Source organism: Xyrauchen texanus, chromosome 5 (assembly GCF_025860055.1).
Source record: "Xyrauchen texanus isolate HMW12.3.18 chromosome 5, RBS_HiC_50CHRs, whole genome shotgun sequence".
Classification (NCBI taxonomy): Eukaryota; Metazoa; Chordata; class Actinopteri; order Cypriniformes; family Catostomidae; genus Xyrauchen; species Xyrauchen texanus.
In genome coordinates this window covers 36,321,638-36,339,454 of record NC_068280.1, presented here as the reverse complement: position 1 = coordinate 36,339,454, position 17,817 = coordinate 36,321,638, and the positions used below count along the sequence as shown (strand labels likewise).

Sequence of the window (17,817 nt, the reverse complement as noted above, 5' to 3'; positions counted from 1 at the left end):
TTCCTGACATTTAATTGTAGAAAACTTTCCCTGTTTTAGGTAAGTTAGGATCACTACTTTAGAATATGACATTTCAGAATAATAGTAGAGAGAATTACTTATTTCAGCTTTTATTTCTTTCATCACATTCGAAGTGGGTCAGAAGTTTACATATACTTTGTTGGTATTTGGTAGTATTGCCTTTAAATTGTTTAACATGGTCAAATATTTTGGGTAGCCTTCCATCTGCATCTCACAATACGTTTCTGGAATTTTGGCCAATTCCTACAAACACGCTTTTTCAGTTCTGCCCACAGATTTTCTATTGGATTGAGGTCAGGGCTTTGTGATGGCCACTCCAATACCTTGACTTCTTTGTCCTGAAGCCATTTTGACACAACTTTGGAAGTATGCTTGGGGTCATTGTCCATTTGGAAGACCCATTTGTGACCGAATATTAAAATCCTGGCTGATGTCTTGAAATGTTGCTTCAATATATCCACATAAATGTCCTTCCTCATGATGCCATCTATTTTGTGAAGTGCACCAGTCCCTCCTGCAGCAAAGCACCACCACAACATGTTGCCACCCCATGCTACACGGTTGGGATGGTGTTATTTGGCTTGCAAGCCTCACCCTTTTTCCTCCAAACATAACGATGGTCATTATGGCCAAACAGAAACATTTTTGTTTCACTAGACCAGAGGACATTTCTCCCAAAAGTAAGATCTTGTCCCCATGTGCACTTGGAAACTGTAGTCTGGCCTTATATTGTGGTTTTGGAGCAGCGGATTATTCCTTGCTGAGCAGCCTTTCGGGTTATGTCGATATAGAACTAATTTTACTGTGGATATAGATACTTGTCTACCTGTTCCCTCCAGCATCTTCACCTGGTCCTTTGCTGTAGTTCTGGGATTGAGTTGCACTTTTCACATGTAAATTGCTCCCAAAGATGAACCAGACTTGTGGAGGTCCACAATTTGTTTTATGAGGTCTTGGCTTATTTCTTTTGATTTTCCCATGATGTTAAGCAAAGAGGCACTGAGTTTGAAGGTAGGCCTTAAAATATATCCACAGGTACACCTCCAATTCAGTACACCTTCTATCAGAAGATAATTTGCTTATTGTCAAAAGGCTTGACATCATTTTCTGGAATTGTCCAAGCTGCTTACAGGCACAGGTAACTTAGTGAATGTACATTTCTGACCCACTGGAACTGCGATATAGTCAATTAAAATTGAAACAATCTGTCTGTAAACAATTGTTGGAAAAATTACTTGATTCATGCACAAAGTAGATGTCCTAAATGACTTGCCAAAAATCTAGTTTGGTAATATTAAATCTGTGGACTGGTTAAAAAAAAGGAGTTTTAATGATTTCAACCTAAGTGTATGTAAACTTCTGACTTCAACTGTACATCACCGGAAGACTAACGTGTCTAGCGGACATTACATCATAATCACACTACTGCACGTCAAAGCACTGCTACATTAAAGGCGAGACGGATAATGGCTTTATGTGCCATTATGATGCAACAAAAGAACATGAATTTAAATATTTCTGTTACACATAAGTAACGCCACACCTTAAGTTTCCTAACAGTAATACAGAGCAGACAAGGAAGAGACATAATAAAATGTATAACCAGTTTTGGGTGTAATCAGACAATCATTACAAAATAATTAGTTACTAAAAATCTAATCACTTTTTAAGTTCAAAAAGTAGTGTAATGCTTTACATTTTAAATTCTTGTAATCAGATTAGCATTACTGACTTTCAATTAAATTTCACTTTAAGTATACATTTACATGGGTTACACATACAGTATTTTTTAAAAGAAATTATAATTTGAGAGGAAAAACTACTTTTCTATGGAAAAATTTAAGTTATTAGTAATGTACAAAAACCTTTATATTATGCTTTCAAAAAGTGCAGTGAATCCATTATCCATTTCCATCTCCAACATTAACTTTAACAGCACAATCGATTCAAGGCACAGATGATATAAACTATTATTAAAAAAAAATTATACTAAATAACCATGTAACAAAAAATTGCATTTCGATGCAAGGGTTAAGGAAAAAATATTAAGGTATGTGTTCTCCTCAAAAAAAAAAAAAAAAAAAAAAAGAATAGTCTCAATGCGGTCAAACTTTTTTACGGCGTCTAAAAACGCGCCGCTCCTGCGCCAGACGGGACATCAGCGAGACGCGGCGCAACGGTCAAAGACGTCCGTCTAGTCTAGCGTTTACATTGAAAAACTCACAAAAACGCGTTCTGTGTGAACGGCCCCTTAAGTGTTAAATGTGTATGACAGTTAGAATCTGTTATTGTCATAGCAATTAATTATTTGAAAATATCACATTCAATATTACAGGCTACGTTTTGAATCAATATAGCTTCCTGTAATAGTTTTCATCAGAGAACCGCTGACGATATGCATCTGGTGTGAAGTGGTAGTCTATCAGTTCAGTACAAGCGCCCTGCTGTGCTCGACTGTTACCAGACCAGAATGCTTTCACATACCTGCAGGAGCTCGAGTCAGACTCCACGTTGTGGTTGTTGTTCTCATCGTCTCCAGGGCCAGGAGCGTCTGATACACGCGTGGACTGCTCTTGCTGCTGCTCCTGCTGCTGCTGCTGCTGCTGCTGCTGTTGCTGTTGCTGGAGCGGATCCAGGCTCTCGCTGGAGCGCGAGTGGGCAGGGAAGACCCAAGGCACCGGCGGAGGGCTCCGGCACTCCTGCTGGCTCATTGACCGAGGACACGCGGAGGCGCTCACCACCACCACCGCTGAGTGCCCGCTGCTCGGACCCGAATCCCCAAACTTTCGGGTTTTGTTGATGTTTGAGGAAGAGTTGCCATTATTTGAGCTGGCACCAGCGGCAGCATTGGAGCTACTGCAGCCGCCGAGAGAGGGCTGATCCCCGCCGGAGGATGAGGAGCCCCCGGTGCCCCGACTGCTGCTGAAAAGATCTCCCGAAGGTTGGTTACCGGGAGGAGGAGGAGATGTGGGGTGGCCGAACCATCGCCATCGGATGCGCAATATCTGTTTAACGTCAAAGTCTTTCCTGGGGTTCGACATTCCCGAGACTCCTTTAACGGGAGACGCGGGGACGGAACAACGAGCCTCGTAATCCGTGATTGTCTTGGTAACGGAACACGGCGAAGATCACGGAGACACCGAGTAGAGTGAAAGCAAGGAATAGACCTCTCTCTTTCTCTCTCTCTCTCTCTCTCGCTCTCTCAGTCATACACCTAGCTGTGCTGTAAAACCTCTAATGGCACTATTCGTGCATGAATAGAAGATAGAAGAGATATTAAAGAAAAAATTGGAGAAATATGTAGGCTTACACCTTTCATCCAAGTGGCAATTTAATAAACGCTTTGTAATGTCACATGTCAACGTTGTATCTCAACACAAAACATGGTAATTGGAAAAAGATGTGTGTACCAAAAATGTTTTGTTGAATCTATTATGATAATGGTGCGGACCATGGATTATTCCTGTTATACCTCATCAATGACTCAATGCTGTGTAAAAACAGCAATGCCATGTCATCTGTAATAATAGAGACTTAAAGGGGAGAGAAAATCTGTAATGTATCTATTTATAAAAATAGTTCCAGAGGAAATTAACAGCTAAACATACATAAATCCACCCACCTACCCACCCACACTTTTTTTTTTTTTTTTTTGAGGTAAACCAATACAGTTGACAAGTATTGCTTGACATTAACAATCATAACCCCACCCTCAAATGTAGATAACCATTATTTTCCACAAATCAGAATTTTAAAAATCTCATGACAATTAATCTGCTTTCCCATTTTTAAAGCTTTGATTCCTTGAACTTCCACTTAGCCAATGGAAATACAAAGCAGACAACCACTCTGCACAATCCATATCACACAATAAAGCTCAATATCCCTTACCAACCCAGTCCTGTTCCTTACACACACATTATTCAATACCACAGTACAGTACATTTCCATGGAAGGAGACTGAAAGAGAAAAACAATGAGAAAGAGAAACTGCACTGTCAAGCGTGATATTATATAAAGACTTATTTAGTTTATCTTAAAAGGGACTCTGCAACAAAGAGAAAGGGTCTTGGACAAAAAGTTTAGAGTCCATAAACAACTGTACTACTCCTCTATACACGGTCCCACACAACACTGAAAAGAGAAAGAGAGAAAGTAAAAAGAGGAAGCAAGGGAGGAGTTTTGGTTCTATAGCTTAAGTATTCCCCTGGCCATAAACCTGTCTTTAATTTATGCTCCGTCCAAGAATGGATGTGACGCCAACCATCCATGACAATCTGGTCTGTGTGTGTGTGTGTGTGTGTGTGTGTGTGTGTGTGTGTGTGTGTGTGTGTGTGTGTGTGTAAAAAAGAGTGAGAGAGAAAGGGAAAGTATGAGAGGCAGAAAGAAATAGAGATGTTATATCACAGCAGGATCTGCATGGAATTTGGGCTCAATTCAGGCCACGAAAACCACAACAGAAACATGACATTTCTGACTGCTTTTGTAACATTATTCACAGATGTTGGCTTTCAGGGCACATAAAATAAACGCCGCCAGGCCCACGTGCCCAGAGTGCCACTAACAAGAAAAACATCAGTAAACTGGTGGAGCAAGGACCACGATTCTTTCATTTTATAATTCTGTCCCAGAAAATCACTGGTTCCGAGCTGAATCATTCTCATTGGGCCAACCAAATTCAAAACCACATACTGCAATGGAGGCAGATTTTAGTGCATCTTACACATAATGCTTCACAAATATAGCTTTTGCCCGAAATAAGCACTTTCTCTGAACGACCTCCAGTGTAAAGCAACTGTTCCCCCAAAATGAAACCTCTGTCATTATTGTATCACCCTCATGTCATTCTAACCCATATGTCTTGCTTCTGTGGAACACAAAAGGAGATGCTCTGAAGAATATTCATGCTGCTATTTTATATACATTGGAAACATTCTCTATAGTGACCTGGAGCCTTCAGCTACAAAAGGATCACAAAGCACTATAAAAGTAGTCCATATCAGGGTTTTTCCCGGGGTCAAATATGGTCTTAGATGATGGCTGGCGTACACAGACATTCACATGCTTTTTTATATGCTACATAATTACATAGATGATCCAAAACTCTTATATACGATGTAAACATGAAATGCAACTAAGCTTAAGGAACCTTTTAAATTTAACAGATTTTTTTTTCCTTCACGATTCAGTAAGAAAAAAAATGCTTCAGGTGAAGGTAAAGTAAATATGACAAAACAATGTATTATCATAAAAAACAATGTCAGAATAATAGTAATCAGAGATTAAAACAAAATGTTTTCGTTTTTGTTCGTTCTGAGCAGAAACATTATTTTTTTGTTCCGGTTCAAAAGTTCCACAGCATCCTTTCCAAATAGTTACTGGTTAGAACAAAATAAAAGAACGGTTAATAACATTTTAAAAAATGACTGCTATGCACCAAGGGGTATATAAAATAGAAAGTGCAGTGTTGCCAGACCACGCAAGAGAAACAAGCAACCTGATCTTGAAAAACATGCCCAAAATAAGCCACTTGCCTCAACAAAATAAGCTAAAAAGAAAAAAAAGCAATTAAATTATTTCCGGTGTGGTAGATTTTTCAGCATAGAAATCATAACAAGCATACATTTAATTAACAGTTAAGTATCATTTTTTATTACAGAGCTGCTTCTCAGTAAATACCCTGCAGCATCAAATCTGTATTAATGCATGACATCTGACATTAATTCAGTGAAGACTTGGAAACAACAAAAAAAAATACTTTTTACCTCAAATAATGTTTTCCTTGTATCTGGTTTAGCCGTGCATGTATACTGTAAGTGGTATTTATACATTGTTGTTAAAAAGGTCTTCATTCACAGAATGCGACATCCCCAATGGGCAATTAGGCAAAGAAATAAGTGATGCAGCTGTTTCCTTCAGGATTAAAGCACATGCTTCATTTTTTCAGGCAACATGGAATGGTGTAGTTCCAAATATATAGTGTGATAAACCCTTTGGCCTTCGGTTTCATGAAGATATTGTCAGAATGATATAAACTGGTTATAACTGGTTACCAGCATTTAAAAATTAAGTTTTCACTCCAGAACAATTTAAAATCAATTTGTTTCTAGTTTTCTAGTTACATTCTGTAAAAAAAAAAAAACTGTTTTCATTTTCGTTCCTTGAACTGTATTTAGTCCCTGATAGTAATTCAGTATTATTTTGTATTATAATACAATTTTACTTCAACTTAAATTTTCACAAAATTACAAAAATATTTTACAAAAAATTACAAATCTGTCATCATTTACTCACCCTCATGCTATCCCAGATGTGTATGACTTTCTTCTGCTGAACACAAATGAAGAAGAATATCTCAACTATGGTGGTCCTTTCAATGCAAGTGAATGGTGACCAAAAAGCACAAAAAGGCAGCATAATTGTAATCCATAAGACTCCAGTGGTTGAAGCGATATGATGTGCAGAGGTAGACAAAGTACTCAACTCCATTACTTGAGTGAAAGTACAGATACTACTGGTCAAATATTACTCCATTACACTTTAAAGTTGTAAAGACAGATTTTTACTTAAGTAAAAGTACAGAAGTACTTGGTTTTAAACGTACTTAAGTATCAAAAGTAAATTTCCTTTTTATGTCAAGGCATTGTTTTATTATTTTTGCATTGTTGTATGAAATACAATATCTTATGCCTCTGAAGCAACCTACTGAATACACTGACTAGCTTGTAGTTTCTGTGGAATAAAGAGCTTTTAGAATGTTGACAAAAAAGGCAGCCATAATCATCTTAATGTTTTTATTTAACACTCCTACCCACCCTCACAAAAGCAGCATGGTATTGTTCTCACACAGTTCTGGCAGTGTGCACACATCTATGTGTGCACACAAATCTGGATACATTCATCCACATTTGAATCAAGCGGACAGGGAATTTTCTGTAAATACAGACATGAACACACACTTTGGCTGTGAGCTCAAGGCTAGAAAAGACTGTTTATGAAGCGGTTTCATACCTATACATGATAACTACTCTCTCTGGCTCAGCGGCAACACCAACGCAGATTTGAATGATCTGGTATGATTTTTGTCAAAGGTTTATTTAATAGACAAGCGAATCGTTATAATTTAGGAAAGAGATAGTGTGTGTGTTTTTGAATCGAGATCACAATCTTTTTATGATTTAATCGTGCAGCTCTACACATAACTATAGTAATTATGAAAGGTAAAAACAACAACAACAAAAAATAAAACTAAAAAATTACAAGCTATTAACTTATTTAACTCTTTAAGCTCATTTACATATTCACAATTTTGCATGCTAACTAACGTAATTGTCGAACCTTACCTATGCGTTAGCGATGTATCCACAAGGCTATGGCAACTTGGCATGCAGATCCATAAAAAATCATTTGACTGACCAACCACATTTCATACTGAAACTTTAGCTCTAAAGCACAGATAATTTCAAGCTTTCACAAGAAATTAAAAGTTTACATACCTCAACATGCTTCCGCAGGTTGGACAGCGGGTTTTTGAAGGCTATGATATGGTTCGTTTTAGGCAAACAAAGTAAATATTTAAAACAAAACAAATCTTTAACATTTTCAGAAAACTGGAACATATTTTCTAAGTATGGCGCAGAGGAATTTTGCCAACTGATCAGTGTTCAAAAAATGCTGGGAAATCATTGAACATCACGACAAGTGACCCTAAAAAGTGATTATTGATAGGCTGTCTGTCACCTGCAACAAAAAAATAAATCACATTTTAGAGAAATCATCCACTGATTTTCAAAGCTGCTACATAGTAACGACTTTCTACTCGAGGACCTTGATAGAAATGTAGATAAATGTAGAAATGTAGAAACGATATTTTTCTTTCAATTGTAGTGAAGTTAAAGTCACAAGTTTCCAGAAAAATAATACTGATACTCAAAAAGTGTACTTAAGTACAGTACTCAAGTAAATGTATTTCGTTACTGTCCACCTCTGGATAGTTGTGGGTGAGAAACTAAAAAAATGTAAGTCCTTTTTTAAATATAAATCTCTACTTTCACTTTTGAAAGTCACATCTGAAAGTGAAAGATAAAGTGGAGATTTATAGTATAAAATAAATAAAAAATTGATCTGTTTCTTACCCACATCTATCATATCGATTTTGACGATATGGAGTCTTATGGATTACTTTTATGCTGCTTTTATCTGCTTTTTGGACCTTCAGATTTCTGGCCACCATTCACTTGCATTGAAAGGATCAACAGAGATGAGATATTCTTCTAAAAATCTTTGTTTGTGTCCTGCAGAAGAAAGAAAGTCATACACATCTGGGATGGCATGAGGGTGAGTAAATAATGAGATAATTGTAATTTTTGGGTGAACTATCCCTTTAAATGCCATATCTGAGCAAGTACATATTTATCGTGATATATATCGAATAGCATCAATAACCTAAAAAAATATCTAGACATAATTTTTGTAGCCAAATCGCCCAGCCCTACATGTAACTGATCGTGACGTGTCATGTTTGAGAGCAATTTAAATTTGAGAGCTACACGAGAGGGAAAGATTTTCATGTTTTTTCACAAGGACATGAGACATAATTGTCATGTTTGGGTGAACTATTCCTTTAAAAGGAATATATGCCAATTGTGTAAGTGGATAGAATCTAATACAAGGAGTGGTCCCAGAGTGCTCAGTTCCTTGACAGCAGTGAGAGAAACAGTTCTCAGGTCAGTGGTCAAATTAGCTTCGGATAAAGTGCTGCAGTAGCCCGTGGTGACCCTGTGATGGTCAAAGCTTTATTTCACACTGATTCAGATCAGGAGAAAGCAAGTCTGACAGGAGTTCTAACCTCTATATATGTTCTGTCATATATACGCACACACAGACCCATACAGACACAAAGATTTATGGGTAGTGCAACTGCACGTAGCGTCATGGAATGATGAGAAGGATGATTAAGCAATTTATTCTTTATGGACCATACTCACTTTTTCAAGGTTAATCCAATCCTTCTCTCCTCTTTTCCCCTCTCCAATGTTAATTTCATCATTCATCTTGCTTGCATGTAAATCAAAACTGCCCAGCAAATATATCACACAAACAGGCCTATGGAGGAGGTGCTGCACAGACTAATTAAACTGTTGCATGACTCAGCATTTCTTAAAATAGGCAGTGTAAAAAGATGGATTACCGTAGTGAGGAAAAACATGCAAGTATGCAACATCCACAGGTGAGATGTTGGCAGTAAACATACACAAAAACACTCTATTTGAGTGATATTCCTGGATCCAACATGTCCTGGATAGCAATAGTCCAAAACTTATACTCTACCCAAGCTTGATTTTGTGCGTTGCTACATTCTGAAGTTTCAGACGGCAATTCAACGCCACATTTTCAACTTTGCTGCAAGGGTCACTATTGCCGCCATTAGTGTGAGCTGCCTACTTCTACAGTGAGTTTCAATTTCAAGTCAACTACTGTAATGACGAAACAACAGTTTGAAGAGAATACTGCTAAACACAAATAATTTCAAGCAAGTCAATATATTTAACCCTTTAAGCGAAGGTGTTTTTAAATGGCTCATGACATGAGGAATACAATTTTCCTTGATCTTTTGACATATAAGAGGCAATTGTACTATAAAAACATACTGTAAATTTCAGAACTTAAAACTTCTTCCTTAATAGAAAAAGAGCTCTTATTTAAACCAAGCTGGAAAAATGGCTTGTTTGGAATTTGTGGAACTTGTGACATCACAATTCATCAAATGGGCCTGTCATGGGAGATTCATCCAAAGTGGACTTATACAGGACACCTTCATGTGCCTGTCTGGATTTAAATGTTTTTCTACATAAGCATGCACAAACAGATGTCTTTGACAACTTGTCAAAAGATGCAGTGTCAAGTTACAACTCTGAAGAGGAGAAGCTCTCTGTCATTGAGCTGCTAACCTGCTGTTTCACCCATCAGCAATATTTTTAGTTGTTGGTATGATTCAATCTTTGAAAAGGAACCGTTATTGAAGGATGGGGCAGTTAAAAACACTTGGACACTCGCAAAAATCTTGAGCAAACATTTCATTCATGAATATTTCATATGTCACCATGACTAACGTGCCGACTCTCTGTTTACACCCGGTGCATTCATTGATGCAACAGCTTGAGGCTGTCTGCACCGGGCACATTGCCATTTATTTGTGTTGTTGCAGTAGTAGCACCATCGCCTGCAGCACAAAATGGAATGGGACAACTTTTTACTGTTGATGCAACGAGTCGTGCAAAAATGTGCCAGAACTGATGCTTCCACTGTTTTGATGTGACGCGACCCTCCTGTCCAGTGTCGACAGGGTGAGAGTGTTAACTGTTGTGCTTGAGATGAACAGTTTAATATATTTGGATGCAATTTTGGATGTGCATTAGAGTTCTGCAACCCGACCCGGGCCCGATGGGACCCGAGAACCCGACTGGTTTCAGGCCAGGTTTGGGTCACTTTTTCTAATAGGATTTCGGGTTTGGGTCGGGTTTGTAATTAATGAAATAATACCAAACTTGTTTCGCGCACACACTCTGTCTCACAGACATGCACGAATCGACGAGTTAGGAGCCGTTCACACCAAACGTGTTTTTGCGTACGTCTGTTCTGTTTTCCCATTGTTTTCCTTTGTAAACACATGCTGGATGCTGTTTGTTCAGCATCTCGTGCAGGACAGACACTTTTTAAACACTGCATCAAGTTAAAAACCACTACGCTGTTTCATTATTTGCACTGTGTCTAGATTTTTTTTAGTGCAGGTGTCACAAAGATTCAAGGTTCAGAACAAGTTCAGGCTGCACAGGGGGGACTGTTGCATTGTTTCATATTATTCCAGATTGTTCTGCACCAAGCAAATTTCAGCATATAAACAGTAATTCAAAGCTTTTTTTTCCTCTCATGTATTGAGGGCTGCCATGCCTTGTTAAAACTGTGCATGTTTACTGTTTCAATACTGCTACTAATGTTGCCTATATGCTTACATAAAATACAGCCCATTACATCAGTACTACTTGGAGAAGTAATTATAAAGCTAGTGAGCAATGTTGGGTTCAGGCTTATAATCTGGTTGGGCCAGGTAGGATTGGGATACACGGTCTCGGGTACAGGTCAGGTTCGGGTTTCATTTTAAGCCCCGTGCAGACCTATAATGTAGACCTACAAGTGAGTAATGTGTAAACCCTGATATTTAGTTTTAGAATGTTTTTGTGCTTGTTCTGTTGCTTCCTATTGAGATTCCAAAATGGCTCTGTTCGAAGGGCTGAACGATGTTAGCCAATCAGAACAGTGGGCATTTATTTTGAAGTTTTAGAGGGAAAGAGGCAGGGTGCCAAATGATCATATATTACAAATTTTTTACTTAATTCAAAAAGAATTTACTAACATTATCAGTGGACCTCAGGGAAGAAAATAAATCTATAAAAAAAGACCAGTTCATGACCCCGATAAACATGTTCTGTTTCAGTGGCATGCCCAAAATTAAAGAAAACCAGTTTTTACTTCCAATTTTTTTAAAGATATAGAGTATGATAAATTAGGAGACTTTTTCTTATTTTACTGACATGACATTGGTCATGGGTGCAAATAAGTTAGGTTCAAAAGACTGCCTTTGTTTTGTACCCAATCATGTCACCTGTAGCTGAGTAAAAGTTTGTGTTAATATGACAAAGCCATCAGAAGTTAGAGCATATATCCTCTCTCCCCATATTTGGATGACCTCCACCTCTGATTGCAGCAATCCAAATCCTAATACTATTGGTTTAGCATTCCATGATGCTAGACAATATACTTCATAATTTCCGATGAAGTAATCTGATCCAGGAAAGCTAATACGTTTTTAGTCAGATAGCACATTATGTGCTTTTTGCATATTGTGCTTCGTGTGGATTATCTAATGATCTATGCATCCGATTACGTTTTATGTGGGCTAATTTTAATGGGAATCTCCTCCTCTAAGTAATGGGATAATATTTTAAGTTTAGTGTGAGGTTTTTACAGATTACAATATATGTACAGTGAATATTATTAATAAATTATCAAAACCGAACACTTCTGATTTCTCTGCAAATTTCAAAGCACTTGTTTAGTTTTTGTTATAATACCTAAATGCATTGCCAAGTACAGCTTCTAAGCTTTAAAACAATACCTATTTTGTGTTGGTCAAGACTGTGGTTGTTAATATTTTTATAATATTTCTTTTTTCAGCTTAAGATAATAATTGTTTTCAATCCAAGCTTGAAGAGTTAAAGAACCTTACTAGAATTATAACTCATCTGGTTTTATGCAATTTACTTTTGAAGGTAACTCTAAACAGTATACAAAAATGCGCATTAGTATGTTTAATTGGACCACACGTTAGCAATGTATTTTCAAGCTCTCAGGTCTGCGTTTACATATTTGTGTAAAGTATGTTTCTGGCCTTTGAGAAAGAATGCAAAGAAAGGTTGAAATGGTGAGGTAGTGACGGAGAGGAAAATAAATATATTTGTAAAATGGAAAACAGCACTAACACATTACATAAGGCCTATTTCTAGCGTAGATGTTTAATGAAACACATTTAAATTTACATGCAGAGATAACCACAATGGACACCAAAACAAATTAACTGGGCCTCACACAAGACACCAAAGTATGATTTTCGATCTCACATCACTTAAGGTGTGTTTGTGTGTGTGCCAGAACAACTTGGAGCTCAATGCAGTGAAGACAGTGGAGATGGTCGTAGATTTCAGGAAGAACCTAGGCCCACCAACCCCCATCATCCTGTGTAACTCTCCAGTTGACACTGTGGAGTCCTTCCGCTTCCTGGGAATCATCATCTCCCAGGACCTCAAGTGGGAGCTGAACATCAGCTCTCGAATTAAAAAAGCACAGCAGATGATGTACTTTCTGCGGCAGCTGAAGAAGTTCAGCCTGCCAAAGACAATGATGGTGCACTTCTACACATCACAATTCATCAAATGGGCCAGTCCATCCTCACCTCCTCCATCACCATCTGGTACGCTGCTGCCATTGCCAAGGACAAAAGCATACTGGAGCGTGTCATTCGTTCAGCTGAGAAGGTGATTGGCTGCAATCTGCCATCTCTCCAGGACCTGTATGCCTCCAGGACCCTGAGGCATGCAGAAAAGATTGTGGCCGATCCCTCTCACCCAGGACACAATCTCTTTGAGACACTCCCCTCCGGCAGGAGGCTACGGTCCATAAGGACCAAAACCTCATGCCACAGAAACGGTTTCTTCGCATCTGCTGCTGGCCTCATAAACAAGGCCTAGGACCCACATGACACTGTGCCTTATCCCACCTCCATAGACACTACATGTTACATTAACATAGTTTCCACATCTGTGTTTACTTTTTCTTTATATATTGTGTCTTAAATATAGTTTATTATTTATCATACTATGTTTATTGATTATTGTTATTATACGCATCAAACACCAAGGCAAATTCCTTGCATGTGAAATCTTATTTGGCAATAAAGTCAATTCTGATTCTGATGTGTCAAATGGCCCCTCCCTCCATCCTCAGGGCACCAGCTAAGAATTGTCACCTTAACTATATAAGAATGAGACACAATCACTGCCATTATATTGAACAGACGGAACATGATATTCATTAAAACATCTCCTTCTATGTTCTGCAAAGGAAAGAAAATCATACAGGTTTGGAACGACATGAGGTTGAGTAGATTATGACAAAATTGTCATTTGTGGGTGAACTATTCCTTTAAGCTTTCAAATGGAGTCTAATATGAGTGTATTTGTGGCATTTAACTAAGCATTTAAACATGTAATACTTGTGACGAGAGGCTGATGAAATGTATACGTGTCCCCTCCCTACTTTTTTCTTCCACACTTGCACAGAGCTATGTAAAACAGCTGTCACTCAAAACCTAACCCAGAGGCACATTCAACATGGCTCCTTAAAGTGATTGTGGGATTTGACTGAGAAAGCACAATTTTTTTTGATGTTTCAGAAATAAATTTTTGTTTTGATCAAATGTTTCTTTATAAAAAAAATCGTAAAATTAAATAGAATAAAATGACATTGTCAACACAGCAATGGCCCAATATGGCAAGCGACAGTTCAGCCATCTGGCACAAAACCCATCCTTATTGTTAAGCCCTCAATTTAAAAAATGATTGGCAAAAGTGATAAGGCGTTAAGTAAGATGGGCCGATCTCTAAACACACATACACAGGTAAGGGACAAACCTTATTCTACAGCTGCAAGGCAAAAAAATAAGAAGGTAAATCTACTCTAAAAGAAACTACAAGAAAACAAAAGAAAGATTACACTCCTTTTCCTTGTCTTTCCTTTTTCTGTCTTGTGTTGTATTAATGTCCCCTAGGTTTAACAACATTTAATGTCTCAAAGTCACATTGAGCACCTCTAAAGTTCCAGTCTAATTATGTTGATATATAAACAACACTATAAATCCATAAAAATTGCTTAAGTAATAGGTCACCCAAAAATGAAAATTCCGCCAGCGGTTACTGACCCTCATGTTGTTCCAAACTCTTTCAAAGTTTTCCATACAACAAAACCATACAGCAAGCATAGGCTGTCATGCTCCTAAAATGACAATAACAACATGAACATTCTTTAAAATAAAACTCTATTTCTGGTCTTTTATCACACACATACATTCATTTTACTGAGTGAAAGCTGGAGCTGTAATTTGAGTTCCCTCACCAGGTAATGCTATGAAACAGATTTCTCCATTTCAAGTTGCTGATATCCATCATTTAAACAAATTTACTAGGACACACATACACAAATAACACCTACTTACAATCTGACATACCATGCAATCTCATCCTTGAAACCCAAAGCGGAATTGGGCTGAGAGGTTAGATGTCTCATTGATTTGATTCATGCCTGCATCAGCCATGGGAGGAAATGCATTTGCAAGAAGAGAATTAAACCACACACACACACACACACACATCTTACATCACGCATTTCCCCTAAATAATGGATTTTTATTGTCACAACTTCATACATGCAGCATGACGATTATGTGTGCTGTTGTGCACACATTCTGCATTTCAAAAAGCCCCACAAACATCTTACTGTTCAGAGTGTGTCTGTTTCCAAAAAGCATTCTTCCTGCTCTGGTGCATTCCTGTTTTCTCTTCTGTCACTAGCTGAAATTATTATACAAATCCAGACCCAAACACACACAAACACACACAAAATTCAATCCCTCTAAACTAATTAGCCAAAATATCACCAGGCTCATTTTGCACATACCAATGACATTTTCATCCTCTGCTCATCCTTACTTTTACTGATTCTCATATGTCTATCCACTAATTTCTCTTTCTCTGTCTTAGGCTGAACAGGAAGCAGTGCAGGAATTGGATGCAGATAGAGGTAAAACGGGGGCAAGCCATCAGGGTTTAGATGTCAGAGGAGATGAACGGAAATGATGGAGGCATGGATTTATAGATAAAAAGTAAGAAGTCCCTCCTGAAATATTCCACTGCAGGCTCAAGGTTAAGAGACTGGACACATCTGGCTGGCAGACCACCTCCGGAAACTAAAGGTTGACTGATATATCAGTTTTGGTGATTAATCTGAACCGATAACAGATTTCTGGAACTACCGTTTATTGGCAAAAATCCACAGTTTGTCCAGCAGCTGGGAAGGGTCCGCTGTCATTATACACTATGAGAGCGGCATCTAGAGGCGAAATAAAACTTCACTTCACTGATGCCTTGTGGTGTTTGTTTTGACACATTTTTGAGACTACACTCTGCATGGAGAGGAACACTTCAGATGCGGATTTAAAACATCAACAATGAAAAGGTATGTATACAGTACACTACAGTACACATTGTCATATCATTATAAAGTAATTAACATAGGGGCCTCAAGGACAACTGGACAGTCAGCGTGTCAGTGCCCAGTCAATAAGTTTCCTTCTTAGGAGTGACCATGTTGGCACCGGTCTGACGAATGCATTCTGTCCATTCTCCTACAATTGACAAGGTTCAAGCCCAGAGAGAACCCTTCTGTTGTGTCAGTGCCAGCGAGCACTGGCTTGATGGCTGCTGCAGCCGCTGTCGCCCAGTTAGGTTTGCTACAGACGACACCTTTCAAGTGCTGACCAAGCCTGAGGGTCCCTCATCATGCTTGGCAACACAGTCACCTTCACCTCATAGTGACACATCACTATTAAGCCATGCTAGCAACTGAGATGAACCAAGTTTTTTCGGAAAGGCGTGAACAGGCAGATTTTCCTTCCTTTGAGTTCAGGTCTGCTCTCGCAAACTTGAGGCATGATATGGAATCCTTAGCCAGAGCTGTGGAGACTGTATGCCTGGCCTTGTCTGACAAAACAGGTTTGTCGCGGTTGGACCATACTGCAGTCCAGGGCCCCTTCAACAAAGTGATTGTATGGCTTCAAGTGGCATCTAAGGATGAGGACCTAAAGCATTGCCCTGTGCAGGCGATACCATCTTTTAGGATGCAAGACTTTCTCTATTCAAGCTCAAAGTATATGTCGCTGCCATAGCATCCCCTCATGACCTCTAAGGGCTTGACTATAAGCAACACCCTCTGGCCAGCAGAATTCTGTGTTGTATGAGATGGTTATGAGTCTTTTTTCGCCAGCTACCATCCCAGTCTGGGACATAGCGCTGGTGTAAAACAAGCTTACTGGTTGCCCATTTGAGCCACTAGAGGCAGAAAGCTTATGCATATTCTCTTAGGGGACTGTGCTGTCTTGACATCGAGACATTGGTTTATTATTCCCATATCCCTTCCTATTTTTCAATATGAAGGAGTGGCTCTAGCAAAGCTTTTGACTACCCTGTAATGGCTAGTAGACATTGCACATCAGCTCTATGGCATGATTGAATATAGCTCCCTTAGCATCAGCTTCGGATGCAGCATCTAAGTTACCTTATTTAACCTCCTTAGGGTTAATCTCCTTAGGGTTAGTGCACCGGAGCGTGGCTGCTATGTGTATTTACCTTTTTGATTTGTAACTTGTAGCACCTAATAAACTTGAAAAATAAATTTCCTAAATATTGATGTCCAACTATGTGGACCGCAGGACTGAGTTGAAATTTTAAATAATTAAATTTAATACCAAAGTAAAAAATTTTATAAAATAATACCAAGTTACAGAAACATCATTGAATTTATCAAGTTGTTTGTTAATGTTTCCAGGAGTGTAGATTATTCATGTTTTTGAGACGTTACAGACATTACAGCTGATTTTCGGTATAAGCTGCTTTGGAACAATGTGTATAGGGAAACGTACAAATAAAAAACTAAACAAATAAAATACAAATACAAAATTATGGAAAAAAGGTTGTTTACACCTTTGCTGTTAAACTAATTTCCCCTTGAGGGACAATAAAGTTGAATTGAATAGATAGTTCAGGGAATATGGTAATTTACACATGGAATCAAGGAAATATCATGTCTTTTGGACATGTGCCACAGTAATACTATTAAATTCTTGGTATCCATAGTATTCTACATTGGAATTAATACCATGTTACAAGGAATATGGTAATTCAGACATGGCATCATGGTAATATCATGTATTTTTGGACATGTACTAGGGTTGTGCCGATAGACGATGATATCAGGGATCGAAGATAGTCAGAGATATCGCCAATAGCTGATGCCTATTATTATTATTATTATTATTAGGCTATCATTATTATCATCAAATTAATATTACAATTAATTTGCCCTGCCCTATTTTCACATTGACATCACCGCATATATCCGACACTTGCA

The 17,817-nt window shown here is 38.2% G+C and overlaps 1 protein-coding gene across 3 annotated transcripts in view; it reads right to left on the bottom strand.

Annotated features, from left to right (window-relative positions):
- The window catches only part of LOC127644011 (kelch-like protein 5), an 83,575-nt gene that overhangs the window by 56,086 nt on the left and 9,672 nt on the right, over nt 1–17,817 (bottom strand). The window contains exon 1 of one of the 3 annotated variants that reach the window (XM_052127001.1): nt 2,506–3,151. The exons of the other annotated variants lie outside the window; for them this stretch is intronic. Within the exon in view, the coding sequence (XP_051982961.1) occupies nt 2,506–3,062 (557 nt within the window). The 5' untranslated portion in view covers nt 3,063–3,151. Of the gene's footprint in view, nt 1–2,505; nt 3,152–17,817 lie in introns of those variants that run through there. 3 annotated transcript variants of the gene reach the window in all.